A 19,628-nucleotide genomic window follows, 5' to 3' on the forward strand; every position below is an offset into this window, starting at 1 on the left:
CTACGAGTATAAAGCCGTATTTATCTAATCTATATAACATATTGCCATTTTTAAAATCCAAGAATTAATTCAATAAATATTCACGGTATAAATTAGCGAATATGATTATGATTACTTTGATTTTATTTCTAAAATGATTCACTTCATTCTTGCCCAGTAAACTAAATTATTCATTCTTCTCCAAGAAATAAAGAATATTTAACGCATGTGCAAAATATGTGAACAAATCTCTCAGTACGGGACTAAAGATTACCGAACGGTTGACGGGAGTGCTGACGGGTTAACATAAAATATTTATTTAAAATGATACTGCTATGTGTTTATCAATTATTTTTAATTACTGAACCATTATTAATATGGAACATAGGACACAAGGATTGCTGTACTTGTTTCCTGGTCGCTTAACATAAATGCAATTTTAATTTAATGATATACCTGCGAATAAAATAAACTATTCTTGTTTTATGTATGTAACTTCATGACCAACATGTGACTATTTACGCTTATCTTGGCACTGAGGATAGACAGAAGCTCAAAAATATCGGCTTCCGTATAGTCATTGAAACTTTTGAAAAGGTTGGTGATTAAACTTTTAGCAATTCACCATACAAATTTCAACAAGCTCTATGTTTTTCTTTGAAATCGAATCATTTCTGACCAGATATCTAAGTAGAAGTGACAAGCTTTCTTCTACAAACCAAGCAAAGGGAATGTTTTGATGCTCATTCAATTATGTTTGGCCTACAAAGGGTTTAAAAACAAATATATTTTATTTATACTTCATAAAATAAATGCATGATATACAAAACACAGCGGTTTGAAACTACTCAACTTTGAAGTACTTCATTTACATGAATTATCGAGACTCCTGTCATCATGAGAATATATCACTGTCATCGTTGACTCTATGATGAATACTGTGTTTACTTTCTTAAATCATCAATTTTTTTTTTCAGCTCTTTTCAATCACTACAGCTATAATATTAATTAAAATTTTAACGATATCCCGGCGACATAAAATCAGGTCTGATCTATTCGTTTGTGGCATCGTAACTCCTAAACGGATGACCGGATTTTAATTGTTTTTTAAGTTTATGTTAAAGGATAGTGTTTTTAACTATGTTTCAAGAAAATCTGCCCAACCGTCAAAAGATCTCTTTTTTATTTGTTATCGGACACGGAACCCTGAACTCAATTAAATATACTTAAAGTAAAATTGATCCTTCCCTAACAACAATTTATCATTCTGAAAAACGAGACATAATTTTATTTAAGAAGAGGGAGAGGTGTTCGAGAAATCTGATGGACCCTTAATTGGATGCAGAGATTAGGGAATAGGCCAGGGCCCAAATGGCAGGGCCTAAGGGACACATTTTCTCCAAAAAGATGTTAACATTTAATAGGGAGAGCGACCATCTTCAAAAAGATGTTGCTATTTAGATGGATGAGATGTTTATTTAAGGAATATAATATAAGGGCAATATATAATTTAAAATAATTTATTTATAATAAACTATTTCTGTTGCATAATGTTCTTAAAATACATGTCCCATTCATTTTTGGAGAATGTAGCTTTCCTATTTAAGCTTCTATTAGAACAAATTCTGTCCCATATACGTGAAAACATATTATTGAACAACGATGTAAAATAAGAATTGAAAAGTTATCCAGCTACAAACCTACTGAATTTGTAGATAATTTCTAATGAAAAAGTTTTACTACCTACTTATTTCAATGGAATAAATACAAATGGAATGTTTTCTTAAGAAAATTATATTTTTATTTAAACAATATATTTACAAAATAAAACATTTTTACAGATTTAGAAATAAAGATAATATTAACTTAAAATTACAAAATATAAAGAGGTTTTTCATTTAAAATGAGAGCACTTTAAATTTAGATTAAACAACTTGCGTATATGAATGAGGAGTTTTATTGATCAAAAACCTGTGTCGCAGGTGGATTGCTGAGTCAGATGATTTACAAAAAAGTTTGGTCAGTTTCTGCTGTAAGATGTTGCCTTGCTTATAAAAAAACTTATATCCAGTTTAAGTTCAGACTTAACGAAAAATGGCTGAAATGGTTACTACTTCTGAGCAAGCAATAGGATACTTGCGAAGTAAACGAGAGTGGGGTAGTGAAGTCGCCTAACTTTGGCAACTATTTTCGAAGAGACTCCACGAGAATATTCTTATGGAATTGCTAAATAACCCGATCATCTTAATCAAAATAAGTAATCATCCTCGGAATCTAACGGAGTAAGCTAATTTTTTTTACAAACCTTTATTTTGATAGTACAAATGTTGTCTCAAAAGTCATAAATGATCTCGCGTTCGCGTAGTTAGATAGATATTGAAGGTCAAAGGTCTCGAAAATCAGTTTTTGTAAATATCTCGTTTCTTTTGCCTTCAATCGTATTACCACGTATTATAAAGTTGTAGAAGATAAAATTTTCTACAAATTTTGCCAGAAACTTTTGTTTGTATGTTGAACTGTTTTTGATAATAGAGGGCGCAGAAGGTGTTGCGCTCAACTTAACATACTTTAGTTCTGGGTCACTATTTATGAATAAAAGGTATTAAATAATTATTTAAGTAATATTTAATGAATAATTATGGAAAAAAATCGCTTAATAGACTGGGATTCACGATTTACCTTATCTATTATGCAGTTTTTTCAATTAATTAAGGATTAAATAGTACTTAAATAATTTTTTAATCACAAATTGTTTAATTTATGTTTGAAGTTTACTAATTTTAAATGATAAACTCTTTATATAAACAAAAAGTAATAATAAATGAAAAATAAAATAAACAAATAAAAAAAAAAAACATTTAAATTAAAAACATTTTGTTACATAAACATATTTTCCTGCTTGCTGTTGTGTCATTTGTTTCATATTTCCTTGAATATATAAAATTATTCCTATTCAAAAATATATTTCTATTGAAATTTTTATTATCTTTTTCAACATCATTCTTTTAAAAAAAAAAAAGAGTATATTCCTACAAAAACGTTATCACTGTTTTTGTTGTGTCTTTTTTTCTAAAAAAAAAGTGAAAATTATATGAAAATTGCCGAAGGTTTCTTTTATGATTGTTTTGTAATATTTTTCCGCCAGAAACTTTTTTTAAACATATTGTTTTTTCTCTTTTGATTGCTTTATATTTAGCGTTTATTTAACGATCAAAGACCAAATTGATAAAGTTGGTAAAAAATTAATAATAAGAAAATATGAATTATTTTATATTAAGGTTATGTTGCCACTTAAATATTAGTCATGTTCATAAAGAGGGGCCAAAGTGAACTATTCAATTTATTTGCTGATTCAGACCACTGTGCATGATCGATGAAATGGTTTGAAATCAGTTTTGAAACGTAAAACGGTACGAAAAACTATTATTATAATTATTTACAAATTTTATTCAATGTTTACAAAACGCTTTCTAGTTACGAAAGAGCACAGAAAACTATTTTAAGCCAAAAGCTGATTTTTATATTCAACTTATTTACCACAATTTTTGTACGATTTTCAAGTCCTACAGCTTTGATAATTGTTTCCGCACATAAAAATACATAAGAAAACTTCTTGAGCCTCCATCGGCTAAAAAATCAGTGAAAAGTTCTGTTTTTGAGCGGAATTCATGTAGGCCAATAGAATTACGGATTGTACGTGTTGTTGTTGGTTACAGGTCAGAAGTGGTTTTAATCTATGCAGGGGGGTACTCACATTATGGACCTGTCGAGTCCGCTCGTCTGGCACCTGGGGACTGGAGTTATTCAGCAAATTCGGCTAAAAAATTTTTTTTGCTTTCTTGTTAGCGATGTAGCTCGTAAATGGTGCACTTTAGAACACTGGTGCTGTGGAACTTTTTGTTCCTTAGATGTTTTCCTAACTTCGAATGAAAAAAGAAAAACCAAAAACAAATTTTTGGTCGCAAATTTTTGCAAAAAAATGCCGAGAAAACGCTATTTTTCAAATGAATTTATTTGTTTGCAAATAATTGTTAAAAATAAATTTACGCCTACATCTTGTAGCTTATACTTCAAAGAACAAAATTAGCTTTGAAACGTTTCATTTGATCGAATAGTTTTTGCACAACTCCATTTTGCACTAGGTGTCTGAAAAAAAGTGATTGACTTTGAGCAGGCCGCAAGGTCTGAGTTTTTATCCGGTCGCAATCTCAATGACGGAAATTGAAAGAACAAAATGTCAATTTTATTTAGCAATTTTGCCTATACACATTTTCAATATTAACTACAGCTACAGCGGTTTAAAAAATGGCGAAAATTCCTTAGTTGCAAAATTAATTTTCTCAAAGAATTTTCAACTTAACGAGATGCGGTTTTAAAATTTGCTTTGAAAAGAACATTTTAAAAATAGACCTCCGTTATTCTATTGGCCTAATGGACGTATAACCTTAATATCTTGGCTCCTGAAATTACAAATTTTTAATTGAATTTATAATTGGAAAATTTTATACTGACGTAGAATGATATTTTGTTAAATAATAACAATTGTTTGCAATTTGTAGTGACGAGAAATTCAGTCAAATTGAATATAAATACACAAGAGGAGGCTACGTTAAAAGCTCTTATTACGTAATTAAATATAGAATTTCACTTTGATTGAATAATTTTCACAGGGTTGAATTACATTGTTAACCTAAAATAATAGAGTGTCGAAATATCGAAATGACGATATACTGCTACCGCCTTCAAAGTCAAATATTGTATTACAATAATATGCCATTGTCGCACTCGAGTTTAGTTTAGAGATCATGTTTTACTGATACTCTCTACATGGTGAATTGTTCAATACGTTCTTTTGTGTTCAATTCGAGATGTTCAAATTAGGTATGAAATTTTTAAATACTCAAAATCCTTCAAATTTATTTATTCCACCAAATTTAATGTAGAAATTGATCATTTATTTCTACTTTGACTTCGGAATATAGTCGTAAGAATAACGAAAAACCAACGGAGACTACGAGCTGGATGCCTCATGGGTTGACTAGAGACAGCAGTTTCAGCTCAAAACTGTATGAAAAATTATCATCGATTCACAAAATGAAAAAGCAGATCAGCCCGTTTCGTAGGAGATTTGCTTATTCATCATTGAACCAACCATTTGGCAGTGTTGACGCTTGTGAATGTTTCCTGGGATTCAATTTTTGAAAAACTAACCAAACGATTTTCTTTGTAGCCTACATAGTAAGAAATGCACGGCGTTTACTATAATGCTAGTATGGTATAGAGACAGGCACGTATAGTATCTGCGTTAGCATCAGTAATATTACAGTATTGAGTAGGGCTATCCACCAGAAGTATTGTGGGTATTGCCAAATAATATGGGCCTGACACCCATACCGCATTGACTCGTCCGCCACAACTATTGCTAATGTTACTATTCCCTCAATATAGTATACAAAATGGCGTTCTCAGCGATACTGACTTAGTAATATCCACAAAAAAATTTCTTACCGTGTAGTTACTCTTAGTGAGGTAATGGCAGATAATTTAAGCCAGCCTATCTTACGACATTTTTTCGTGGTCATTCAGAGCGGTAGCGGTAGTACAAATCGAAATTAATAAATAACATCTTATACGATAACCTCCAAAACAATAACAAATCACAAATTATTTAATGATGATGATTTCGTAAAAATCCAGCATTCCACAATATTTTATAAATTTCTTCACGTGGAATCTTACTTGCCTCACGTTCAAATACTGGCATTTCACCATGATGGAACCAACTATGTTTTGCTAATCCTGCACGAATTCTTGGATTTTTATAGAATGGATTTCGTAAATGTGATGGTAATGCTTGTTCTTGCAATGATGTTAAAACAACATCTTTGTGTCGAACATCTGTTACTATTTCTGGTTCGTGATGATGATGTACAATTGGAGCAAAACGATGAAAGCTTGGTGTGGGAAATAGTGAATGTGGATTTATGTGCGGTGGAAGAAATGATTGAGGACCGATTTCTGTTATTTGAGGAAAGTCTGGTTCTAATTTAATGTCCGGAAAACCATGTACATCCACTGCATTTATGTAATCACTCAAATGTAACTCGTTTGGTTTGTGGAGTCCATAGTGTTTAGTGTATGTTGGAAGTATCGGTGGTTTGATTGGATAGAAATGTGCAGTGGTTTCGCATATGAAGAGTGTTAGAACTACACTACAGAAATACCAATTGTAGTTCAACATCATATTGTAATTTGTTGCAGAAACTCCAAATTGGAACAATGAAAATCTGTAACAAAGAAAAATGTATATTAAAAAACTGAAATTCTAAGCATTAAATATCTATTATAAGACAAAGAAACCAGGATCTATTTCGGTGATTTTTTTCGGATCGGAGATCAAATTGTAATAAACAAACATAAAAGGCGAAATCGAAATCATACGATAGATTGTTCGTGATAAGAACGTGTGTAAATAAACTCAATAGTTTTGAAAAACTAATTTCTAGAGAGGTGAAAATCGCCTTGATACCTTCATTTGGTTTTAAATGCCTGTAATCCGACTTTATGTAATTCCAGGAGGTACTTATTCATAGTTTTTAAGAGCCTTTTCCAGCCCAAAAACGGCTCGTCAGCTAGAAAATGCCATTAAATGTTAAAAGGATCAAAATCTGCGCCGAACGAACATCTAAAACTTAAATTTCTATCAATGCTATAGTTGAAATCAAAGGTGAGAAACCGGGAAAATTTCTCTTTTAAGCGGAAGCTTACTTTTATTCTATGGATTTTTCAATAGGAGTGTTCTGTTTCAAAGATATGTATCAGGAAAAATCGCAAAATAGAAGTTAGCAATTAAATGAAAAGTTTTCTCGATTTCGAACTTTTAATTTCGGCTGTACCACTGAACCGAAATTGAAGTTTTAGATGATAATGCTACGCAAAATTGACCCATTAATATTCAAGAAAATGACATTTCTGTCAGACAAACCGTTTTCCAGCTACAAGCAAAAAACGGACAAAAAAAATTTCGCAGTTATGTGGCTCCCCATAATTATGCACACTTAGTTGAATTGCGCAAATTCCCCTGGAATAACACGCATTTAGGACCAAATGAAGGTAATAAAATGATTTCCAGCTTGATGAAAATTAATTGTTTGAAAATTTTTATTCTGATTAATAATAATTCAAAACGATACAGCAATTTATCTAAACTGAAATGTAAAACAAATAAAACGAAAAGGTACATCATAGTCTTATCGTGTTTTATCTCGTGTATTTGAATTGAAACTTTGAATACCTTCAATTATCCATATTCATACTGCCCTTTTACAATATGGCAGTTAAAAACAAGTGAAAACAAACAATTGACTGACTTAATTGTTGAAATTCCATGTATAGACAGTGCTGATTACTATGCCACATTACACATACATGCATGTCACACATATAACACATACTATACAATTCGCACTCTCACGGATAAACAGTGATGTTTACGGAAAAATGTTTCAAAAAAAAGTTGTTTTTTTTTATAAGGAACATTTTTTGCATTTAAACTTTTGTTCTATATCTTACGGTTTTTGAGATGGGTCCTACGGAACCAAGACCCGATTGACCTATGTTGCTTATTTACGAACTTGACCTCACTTTTTACGTCCTCAGCACGCTATAAAAATTTCAGCTTGATATCTCTTTTCGTTTTTGAGTTATTGTGTTGACAGACAACCGGAAGTGGACTAATTAAATGATTCTATGAACCCCTATACCAAATTTTTTTCATCATCAATATTTTTAAGTGTTACAAACTTGGGACTAAACTTAATATACTATGTATATTTTATATATACATGGTATAAAAATAATACACAAAGATTTTAAATAACATTCAGAGAAGATAAGTGACTGTTTTTTTATAATTATTTCATTTTTAATTTATTCGTGTAAAAGAATGGTAAGAAAAAATTTAACATTGCAATTATTTTATGATTAAACATTGTTTTATATAAAAAATAACAAAAAAAGCTTTTATACGACAAAATATACACCTGATACCGTAGCCGCCAAATAATACATTACCGAAACAGAGTCCAAGATCCTGTGACAGTACGGTTCCGTACTCTTGTGGCTAGTTTTTCAATCCAACAAACCCATAATAGTAAATTTGCGTAAACAATATTGTACTAGCCTTGCTTACAGGACTTATATCGATTACGCAAGCGATAATTAATTACAGAAGAAATTTTCAATTTCAGAAATACAATTCATTCAAGAACTTCTCGTGTCTTCAAAATACTTTAAAATTATACATCTGTTCAAGTGACAGCAATCACAAATCAGATTTACTTTGAAGGTACGTCACGCTATATTAAAGACTATGTAAGCTTGCACACACAAAACATGTAAACTTGCAAATACTTGCAAACTTACATATACAAAAATGATTGTATGTTATGGTTTGATGTCATTCAAGATGCAATGGCACTCTACATTGTTTTAGAAGTAAATTGGAATTGGTCTTTTAAAAGTGATATTCTTTTTCAAATAATACTTTCTTGGTGTAAAAAGGATACTAATGTAACGTATAAACCAATTTTTCAAATTTAGGACAAAAGCCTATCTCTAAAGAATAATTATATATCGCCTATATTATGGATATGAGCCGATGCAAGAAGCAAGCAATCAAAATTTCATAAATCAAGCTCGTGGTATATTAGTCTACCAACGTGATCATATTTTAAAGCATTTCTTATTTTTATTTCGTAGGTATTTATGACTTACTTCTTACTGCCATAGAAGCTTGAACTAAGAGATGAATATGTAAGTAATGTTGCTTTTGTATACATAAATTACCTTTTTCGTTAAAAAAAATATGGTCTTTTAGTCATACTGTTTTTAAAATTAACTACCTGATTTACCATCCAACATCTATTCTTTCTTTAGCATGAATGTGTACTTTAACACGGTTTAATTTATTTGCATAAGCTATACAGATTCTTAACTGAAATCATTGTTTTCATCTCGAAAGTTAATTTGGTAAGGAAACATAAAATTTGAAATTTGTCGAACATTTTTAGCTAACGTATATTCATATTATTTTTTGTTTGTTTACTAAATTTTTTATACAAAAAATAAATCAAATTTAAACATCAAATTAAAAAAATAAGCAAAAGCATACTCGTCGCCCTATTAGCTCAGTTGGTTAACCAATTAACGGCGTAACCAATTCTGTCCGCGGTATGCTTAGGGTAGCGGGTTCGATGCATTCCGTCACAATAAAATAAATTTAATTCAAGTTGTGATGGGTTGGTTTAGTGCATGGTATTTGCATGAAGGAGGTACACTCAGCCTCTGAATTTGAGGAGCTGATAAGTGAAATTATCAGCGGAAAGGTGGTAAAAATCATATATGGTATCCCAATGGGCTCTATAACCTAATTGTGTACTTCGTGGACAGTCAATTTAACCTAACCTAACCTAACCATACTCGAAACAGCGTGTCTTGGATTCATGCAAATACCAAATGGGCCGCCATTGATTGCAAATTTTCTCTAAACATACTGTGTAATTTTGGAAAAAAAAAGAAACCAAAATGGTGGATTTCATACGTTTATTTTTAATTAGGATTAAAAAAATTGGTTTAAGAGTTTTAATATAATATAATAAAGAGTTTCGACTGCGTTATATAAAATCGGAAAAGTAAGAAACAAATCCAGTAGTTTATGTAGCGATTTCAACAGTCGGAGTCCATTAAAATCTAGACCGCCTCAAATCGTTTCAATAATGGTCCTCGATTGTTAAAAGCGCTACCGTAAGCAATTGGACTTGTCTCTTTCGTTCCCGATTTTATTTCACACCATCGGGTTTTTTTATTTATTTAATTATTAATCCTTTGTTTGTTTTTACATCTAGCATTCTTACACTAAGCACTATTTTAAAAGCGAAAGCGATTACTGTGGTTGTCGAACATTATTTGAAAAAGAAAATTAGTAGTAAGGAGAGGAAACTATAGTAAAAATCATAAAATAAGCAAAGTAATTAATAACCAAACCATGAGCAAGACATCTGAAGATTTAACATCTTTTGGAATTGATACATTATTGAATCGGAATGTAAAAGGTCATATCATGAAAGCTCACATTCACCAAAGGTTTTTTAAGTAGGAACACGCAATGAAATAATATAAAAGTTGAATTAATTTAAATTATTAAACTGTCCGGCCTTTTGAAATGTTTTTAAACATATTTTATAACTCATATTTAAAGCTAACCTACGGCTATGTGATTGTAAATTTTTGTGGTAAATGAGTAAGTAATGTATATAATATAATATTCTGTTATATAAAATATGAAAATTCTGCGAACATTTTTGAAACAAAATTATTTTGACATGATATTTTTGGTTTGATTTGTCTCTTCAGCATCATTATACACAGAAAAACCAAACAAGGCACATTCAATCAGACAATTGTAATTCCGAAATTAGTACCTACTCCGTGTTACAAACATTTATCGTATATTAACATATGTGCATCGTAGTTACAGCATTCGAAACACCGTCGTAAATTGATGTAATGAATAGCGTGGTGGCTCAATTGCTTTGTAGCGAGCTTAACGTAATCGAATTTGTGTAAGCTTTTTTACTACATACAAATATAATACAATTAATAACACTTTTATTTTAATGAAATTATGATAGATGAGTTCTTCAGTTCACTCGTTCTGTAGTTAATTTTAAGAGTATGTATTGTAATCTGACTTATTGTAATCTGCCGCGTATAGTAATCTGACTCGGATTATAATCTGAACGTATCGCACGCTGTGCACCGTTTATATACTAACAATCAATTGTTCTAGCAAATTCTAAAACTGTCATGTATGTTCTATTGTACATATCTTATATAATACTTATATATGTTTTCTATCTTTGTTTAAGTAATATAAAACGATATTGTTTATTTCTTTTTAGAATTGTCTAGATTACATTTGTTTTTTAAGATAGTATTGTCAACTCCACAGCTCCTCTTCCTCAGCGTGGAAGTTCATGTAATATTTATAAGTTGTAAGATGGTGGATCCGATAAAATTAAAAAATTTATCAATTAATAAACTCACATTAGGCTAGGTAAAATCTAGTAAAAAATAGAAAATAATCAAATATATAATACTGAAATTTTTCCGAACTAGAGCCTTGCAGTTTGCTTTCTTTAATTTTATTATAAAGTAAAGTAACATGCTAATTAAAAACAGTGAACGGAAATGAAGAATTTATAATTAAAAATACAAGAAATCGTAAAGGAAACTATAAGAATGAAACGATTCTAGAAATGCTCATAAAAATTTTATGAAAACATTTAATCGTTTTATCTATCTCATCTAATTTTAAACATATGTAATTGTAAACTATCTTGTTTGTACTAGAAACTTATACTATGTATCCTATGTTCCAATTTAAATAAAGTTCTGTTCAAGTTGAGCACACGTAAATTACGTCGAATTATTTTTTACCTGTCCAAATTTTATCTAGATCAAAATAATATGAATTCAAACTTTGTCCATGATAGTATAGGGAATGCAAAGGGAAAACCGGGCAATACGTGTGTAGAAGTTGTAATAATAGTCAAAGATATCGTTCTATCTGCCGTTTTAAACCAAGACTCGATCTCGTTACTCCAATTAAGTGGAAAATGTAACTTCCAAAAATTGAAAGAATTCCAGAAAGATATTTTTCTTATAGTTATATCGTGACCCGCGACTCGATGGTTATAGCTTAAGAACGTATTCTTGGGACAATTCAAGTCGAAAGTGCTTTCTATACTTTTGTCCAAAGCTCAATAGTTAAGGAGTTATGTGCACTATTATGTCCCCAAAGATAGTAGTCAAGAAGAGTAAACTATTGACATTTGATTGTTTTTTATTTTTTAAGTTGTATTTTTAAGATTAATTTAATACTTAGAAATCATGAATATGCATAATGCAAGAGCGTCGGTGCGGGAATATCAACAGCGGTGATCGAAGAATTTTTATTATACACATGTGCCTAAATGTTTGGCATAAAAATATAATTTTTTTAAAGCTAATGCAGAACGCCCCTTACAACAAGAACTTTCCGGCGAAACTATTCTTAAAATGGTCGAAAATAGTAGTCTACGAAATAAATTAATCCATAAAACATACTTTACTCAACAATATCTTTACTTGATTGGTTATATTCAATAGTGCCCATAACTATTGAGTTTTGGACAAAAGAACTAAAAGCACCATCTTTGATTTTTTAAAAATTTTGGGGGCTGTATTAAAGTGGTTGGACGGAATTTAGTGCAAAGTAGTAAAAAGATAGAAATCCTTTCGGAATTTATTTTGAATTCAGAGATTCTTCCCTTTCATTGGGGCTACGTGGTCCAATCATGATTTAAAACGGCAGATAAAACATGATTAAACTCGTAACTGCTTTTTTATGATTCAACAATCAGCATGCTTAAATTCATCACTGCGTTTTTTTATTAGAAAATTGAATAAGGGAAACAGTAAATATATTTTTTCCTAATAATTGTTTTTCATCATTATATCCATAGTAAGATAACTGGTAGAGAAAATAAACCTTTAAGCGAATACATCTAGGCAAATTATTAGTTTTCCAAATGTACTACTGCCTTCCACAACATTAATGTAAAAGTATTCGGTAGAGCAAAAGCTACAACCCAATATAAGTGGATTTTGTATACATAATACTTTTTTTTAAACTTTTCGTATTAGTACATCTAAAGATCACCATCAGAGTTTTTCTTGGCATTAACTATTAGGATATTTACTAATGATAATGTAAGTAGAAAAACTTTGTTGATACACTAACTGACAATACTACTTTTATTTTCAAATATGATGTTTATTTAATTCCTGTCTTTAAAAAAAATGTGTTCAAATACTTTCTTCAAAGTATCCCTTAATAGCCCTGGAGCTAATAGCACATTTTTGGATATACTTTCCCTTCCTTAATGTTCCTTAATTAATTTTATAAGTGTTCCAATTTGAGTTTTCTATATAAATTTCAATTTTTGACCCAATTTCCTAGATCAATTTTTTTTGTATTATATAAATACGTATTTCGACTACTAAGTAGTCATCATCAGTGTGAATTAGGTAATCGTAATTACTCTTACTGTGTATGTTACTCGTTGCTGTGAATAATTTGTTCACTTGTTCTACAGAAATAACAATTCTGTAAGACCTGTGTACAGACTTTTACATGACGATTATGGTCAATTTAACCGTCCTAATCAGCAAATATTTCGCATCATTGTGCAAAATTTGGAGGAAGCAACAAATACTGGAGATTGATTAAGGCGTATGTACCATCGTAGCATGAGTCCAGCCAAGAATTCGTCATTAGATTTCTCTTTTTAAGGTTTTCTTTAGAGTCGCATCTATATCAACAAACCGGCCATGTTGGAGCACCTAACGTTTAACATCCAACAAATTATAGTCTAAATAACTCCCCGAAAGTCATGGAAAATGGCTTGGGGCGAATAAAATTCTGCAGAAAGCCCAGTGTGGGTATTTATATGACATCAGTTTCAAATTTAATGGAGTATTTATACCTAACATTCGATTAAAAAAAACACAATTAAGATAATATAATATTTTTTTTTAATTAAAAATAAGGAAACACAATTTGGGTCACTCCAAACAGTGACCCATTTTGGCAGTGCTTGATGATAAAATGTCATGTCTAGCACCATACTGTGATCGATCTGGCAATGTTTGTTCCAGATTTGAAATTTCATCCCTAGCACTGTCTTATTAACCAATAAATGAATTTTGAAGGTACAGCGAGTTGCTGATCAAAAAAGTATTCTAAGATCCAGGGCTAAATCGTGTATTATTAAGGTTGGCTTAAAATCTTCGTTATAATTAACAGGGTAAGTAAGAAGTTTACCAGTTTGTAAATTCTGGGAAAATGTATCTGTTCCAAATTGCTAAAGGCTTTCTCATTGAACGTATTTAATGATTAGATAATTTATTAACTTTAAAACTAATACTCTACACTTTGTAAGATAATATATTGTACAAGTGTGGTAAAATGTTAATTTCATTTGAACTAGCTTTTAAGCACTATTTTTATATGTTGAACATTCTTCTTACTAAAATTAAATGTTGCCTTAATCGTTAAGTTTTCCGTGTATTTCAAGACGCTTAAATATACTTCAGTATTTTAAAAATCATATTTTCTGTGCCTTGACTGTATACATTCAAAAATATTCATGAAATATTCTTTCTAAACATATTAGATAAAATCAAAATATTTAAAGTTTATCAAATATTCGAAGAATATTTATGGAAATTTTCAATATTTCAAATCATTTTATATTATGGAAAATATTTTATAGCATAAATTTTGTATAGATGATAAATATTATCGTTGAAAATGTAAGATAAACAAATACCTGTTGTTTGGAAGTGAGAAAATGCATGGAACTTCCGATAAATTTTCAAGAAACTAAAGTAATTAACTGTTCAAATATATGAACAAACTGTCTGACAAAATGAGCCACACTTTTAATTGGTTAGTCATTCCAACCCATGTTTTCTTAAGATATCAGACTACTCATGACTTTCATATTGAATGCTTGACGTTATTAGACATTTTCCCAATAAATATGCAATAATCTCGTAGCCTATTTCCCAATTTAGTAAAAGTTCCATTGCATGCATAATTTTCTGGCGGATTAAGATTCAATATCTGGATGACCGAGCTTCGTTCGGTTATTCGCCAATAGATGTCAGCAAGAGTCATATTTTTCACTTTAGACTACTCAAACGCCTCCTTTTTGTTATGTTATAATTTGCATTGTATTTCATTAACTACGTTATACACCAATAGATGTCTGATGAATTTTTCATGAAAAGACGGATAAAAGGACATTTCTGATAAATGAAACCTAGCTAGATCGACTTATCGCCCCAAAAAACCCCTACATACTCATTTTCATGAAAATCGTTGGAGCCATTTCCAAGATCGTTGATATATATATATATATATATATATATATATATATATATATATATATATATACAAGAATTGCTCGTTTAAATATATAAGATATCTGGATGACCGAGCTTTGCTCGGTTATTCGCCAATAGATGTCAGCAAGAGTCATATTTTTCACTTTAGACTACTCAAACGCCTCCTTTTTGTTATGTTATACACCAATAGATGTCTGATGAATTTTTCATGGAAAGACGGATAAAACGACATTTCTGATAAATGAAACCTAGCTAGATCGACTTATCGCCCCAAAAAACCCCTACATACTCATTTTCATGAAAATCGTTGGAGCCATTTCCAAGATCGTTGATATATATATATATATATATATATATATATATATTTATATATATACAAGAATTGCTCGTTTAAATATATAAGATGATTGATATTTATACCCGGTATACTAATTTTAGTAACAAGCTTTAAATTCATAAAAACACATTATTAGCCCATTTCCAGCTGTCCGTCAGCTATTAAGCTGATTTTTATAGCGTGCTCAGAAAATATGCCTTATAAAACAAATAACAACTTTTGTTTAAAAATTTTTTCGTAACCATTTCTCCTGAGGGCGCAAACTAGGACAAAACGGTGTCCATTTTCTCTAGTACTATAAGAGATACGTTAAACTATAAAAGATATTCAACAATTAACTCAGTCAATTGTTTGTTTTCACTACCAGTACTTCTTCACCCAAGCCTTCATAATATGATATTTGAAAACAAATCCCGAAATAAGACTTACCTAGTAGAATAAATAAAAATGGAACAGAAAAGAAAATTAAGGGACCTAAAAGGTTAAAAAAAAACACACACACACACACACACAAAATGCTATTTATAAAGGACAATTATGCCCATTCGAAAATTAAATTCAGGTAAAAAATTAAATTCAACTTGTTACATGAAAAAGGTTCATAAACCTTCTATTTGATTATTAATATATTATACTAAAATTTATTAATCCGATATTAATATTATATTATATCCTATATTATTCGTTTATTTTTTCTTGGACCTCCAAAATTCGTCTTTTACTACGTAGACTAGTCTATATGCATTTTAAGGAAAAGTCAAGAGCAATAAAAATCTTAGTCCGCCCTATCATAAATTATAAAGTACTCCCCATTAATAACATATAATCTTATTACAAGCAGTGGCTCTCAAATAAGTTCGCTTGTAATTTTTATTATTATTTTAAAAGAAAATATTTTGTGTTGGATTTTCTTTAATTTAATTTTGCGAATAAACTGTATGTTGTTCGTTTATTGTTCATTTATCTTTTGTTTTTTTGCTTGATTTTTTTATTTTGGTTTTAAGTATTTAATGCTACACAAGAGGATTGTTACGCAATCGATCGGTCTAGCTTATTAATTTTTTAATAGTGTCAAGTTATTGGCTTAATAGATACATTAGAATCTCAAAATTATATTAAATTCAAAGTAAATATCTAAAGTCGTCTTATTTATGTTGGTTGGGTTATTTTCAATGCACTTAAATATGTTTTTGGCCACTGGGTTGCCGTAGGCGTATGTAAAACTAATCATAAATATTTTATCCTTTTCCTAAGCAAAATAAAAATAATTTTTTTTTTCTATAAGTGCCATAAAACTCAGGGTACATCCTTCTCGTAAAAATTTTGTATTTTACAAATTATTTTTGGTTTAAGGATGCATTAATTATTATTGGATATTAAATTAAATCCCCCACTCAATTTCAATTTTCGGCCATATCCTGCGCTAAGGGCCAACAATTTTTGTAATCACTATAACAGTTTCTAAGATACTGTTCACCGGAAAGAGTACATTCAGGAAATGCATATAAAAGGATACCAACGGTTTAAATTATGTATGGATAGACTTTAAAATCCATATTTAGAATTTTACTGTTGTTATGTGTCATTTTTTGTATGATTGTTAAATTTCAACTCATATATTATCATAAGCAGATACACTGTGGCAAAACTACTATTTTGTATTTATACATATGTGGTATTAAGTACAAATAATGAGCGTTTACAAATTGGTAGTGAATTCGATTAGCCAAATTAGAAATATAAACGAGCTTGACTCAGTAGTTAATTCAATTCATTGGGCTCTTTTTTTGTGTCCTAATATTCTATTATCAGTTCCTAAAGGAACTATAAATAAGTCTGATGAATAGATATCATGAACGGTAACTACCCACTGATAGTCACCTAATCGAGTTTATAGTATGTAAACTAAAATTAAAACTATATTCGTAAATCTAAATCTTAAATCTAGAACACTTTGTCTATTTAGTCTATTTACTATTTCACTATTGTCTAAGAGACTGATGACTTAAACATTTGGGTGCCTTTCAAGAGGCGAGTCAAGTAACTTTCACTGAACCACGTAATTTCTGCCCGCAACAACAAATTTAATTGTTTTCTCTTAGACCAGATGTGTTTGCGCATAGTTAGCGTTCTTTCTACGTGAATTCCCAGGTATTTCACTTCGTTTGCCTGTGGAAAACTTACATTGGTCATTTTTACAGCTGGACAAGTTTCCCTTCTTAAAGAGAATGTTACTTGAACTGATTTTTGTTCATTTACTTTAATTCGCCACTTTTGTAACCAGTTTTGTATTGAGTACAAATAAAGAGCGTTTACAAATTGGGAGTGAGTTCGATCAGCCAAGTTAGAAATGTAAAAAAGCTGGGCTCAGTAGTTCAATTCATTGGGCTCTACCACATATAAGTTAGCTGAAAATAAGTCGATTTATCTAAACATGCTTTTGTAAAAGTTGCTCCATTTTGGAGCTATACGCCAAAGTTGCAAATCGTTTTTTTTCCATAAATTTAGGAAAACTGCGATTTTGATAAAATTTGTTGTGGTTTAACTCTGTTTTTCATTCTAAACTACTCACATTAACCTCATAAGTAATATCAATTTATGGGCATAAAATGTGGGGTTTTATAAAGCTAAATTTTTGGGGGCCCATGAAAGTAAGAGATTTAGATGAAAAGTTTTGTAAAAGTTCGTGAAGTAGATTTTTAGTGCATTTTTCTCAAGAAATTATGATTAATTTACTCAGTAACGATAAATTCTGTCAAAGTCTCTTTTAATCGCGGGTAATACAACGGGGAGCAGCTTGAAGCCATATATAAAGTGTATATTTCAGATTTGGTAAACCATCTGATCTGAAATTCTTTTAATGAAAAACATTTTCTTTTCTTATATCTTACAGAATATTGTGAAATATAAGTATGTCAGGCTAATATTTCTGAAAATTTTTTGAATCAATTTTGTATTAAAAAAACGTATCGAAGAAAGTTTATTATTTTTTTCGTAAAATTAATGAATACAAAGTGTTGATATTATTAATATTCCATTTTCCCTTACGTGTTCTCTTAAAAGAAAGCAACAAAATGAATAGAAATGGATTCGTATAATATATATATGTAATTCTTTTTTTCTTCACATTCTCTCTCACTCTCTTCTTTACGTAGACGTAACGTTAAAACGTGCAATGTTTTTTTTAGTACTATCCGAAGAAGATAACAACATCTCAATAACAAAAACATGTTTTGTTTGTTATATTAAAATCGAACACTGTACACACACACACACACACACACACACACACACACACACACACACACACATTTATATACAAAGATACGAATTGGAAATTTTATTCTTGTGAAAATGTGCTAATAGAAAATGTTTTCCAAACTTGGCAATAATCCAACAAAGAAAAGAAAAACTCTATCATATAAAGTACATGGTTGTTGTATTCCTGCTAGCTGCTTATGTACGACTATGGAATAAAATACTATAAGAAAGCGACGTTTTTATTTTTTTTTTTTTTAGTTTTCGAAAAACTATAATAAAATAATAAACTATTGGGGACTAGTTGAGAAAAACATAATAATTCACTCGCTCAAATCTGGTGTATGCATCAAGGATATAGCCAAAAATCGAAAAAACTTATGTGCCTGTGTGAAACTACGTTTTGCAAGCAAGAAAATATTGTTCTACTTGCATAAGAGATGAAAATATATTTTTACGTATTACGCAAAACTTTTTTTTGCTTGCAAAGTGTAATTACACACACCCCTAACAGAACCAAATAAAATAGCAAAAAAACAGCTTTACAAAGCCTTCCATTATTTTCTAGAAATGTTATTTTCAAATATTTTAAAGAGTACTCACTAGTAGAAGCTATCTATAAATTTTCATCTCTCTATATTTTAAAAATTTGGAGATTGTGGACACCAAATTTTTGCAATAATTTGCCCCCCCCCCCCTCACGAGAATACAATTACGAAAAATTGTTTCAAACAAAAGTTTTATAAGGAAAATTTTTTATATTTAAACTTTTGTTTTATCTCTAACGGTTGAACATAAGCAAAACTCAAAAATTTGGCATTTCTGAAAAGCCAAGTAAATTTTTCAAGCATCATATCTCAAATTTGACCTACTATTTGACATACGGATCTATGGGTTGGCTACAATTGTTTCAAACTTAATACACTTTTAAAATGATGGTAGGAACTATTGTCAAAAGCTCATAGTTTTCAATTAAACTGCAAAAAATGAAAAAAGGCCGAAAATTTTTTCGCGGATTACGCAGGTAGCACAATGCTTC

General features: G+C 30.1%; 1 protein-coding gene across 1 annotated transcript; it reads right to left on the minus strand.

Moving 5' to 3' along the window:
• Positions 1 to 4,990: 4,990 nt before the first annotated feature.
• On the minus strand, positions 4,991 to 6,223 carry LOC123293009. The gene has a single exon (XM_044873724.1). The coding sequence runs from the start codon at positions 6,221 to 6,223 to the stop codon at positions 5,648 to 5,650; it is 576 nt and encodes a 191-aa protein (XP_044729659.1). The 3' UTR covers positions 4,991 to 5,647.
• Between the last annotated feature and the right edge of the window lie 13,405 nt (positions 6,224 to 19,628).

This window comes from Chrysoperla carnea, chromosome 2, assembly GCF_905475395.1.
Source record: "Chrysoperla carnea chromosome 2, inChrCarn1.1, whole genome shotgun sequence".
Taxonomy (NCBI): Eukaryota; Metazoa; Arthropoda; class Insecta; order Neuroptera; family Chrysopidae; genus Chrysoperla; species Chrysoperla carnea.

Coding starts and splice junctions, on each gene's coding strand:
- LOC123293009 (XM_044873724.1), bottom strand. CDS start 6,223: ATGATGTTGAACTACAATTGGTATTTCTGTAGTGTAGTTCTAACACTC.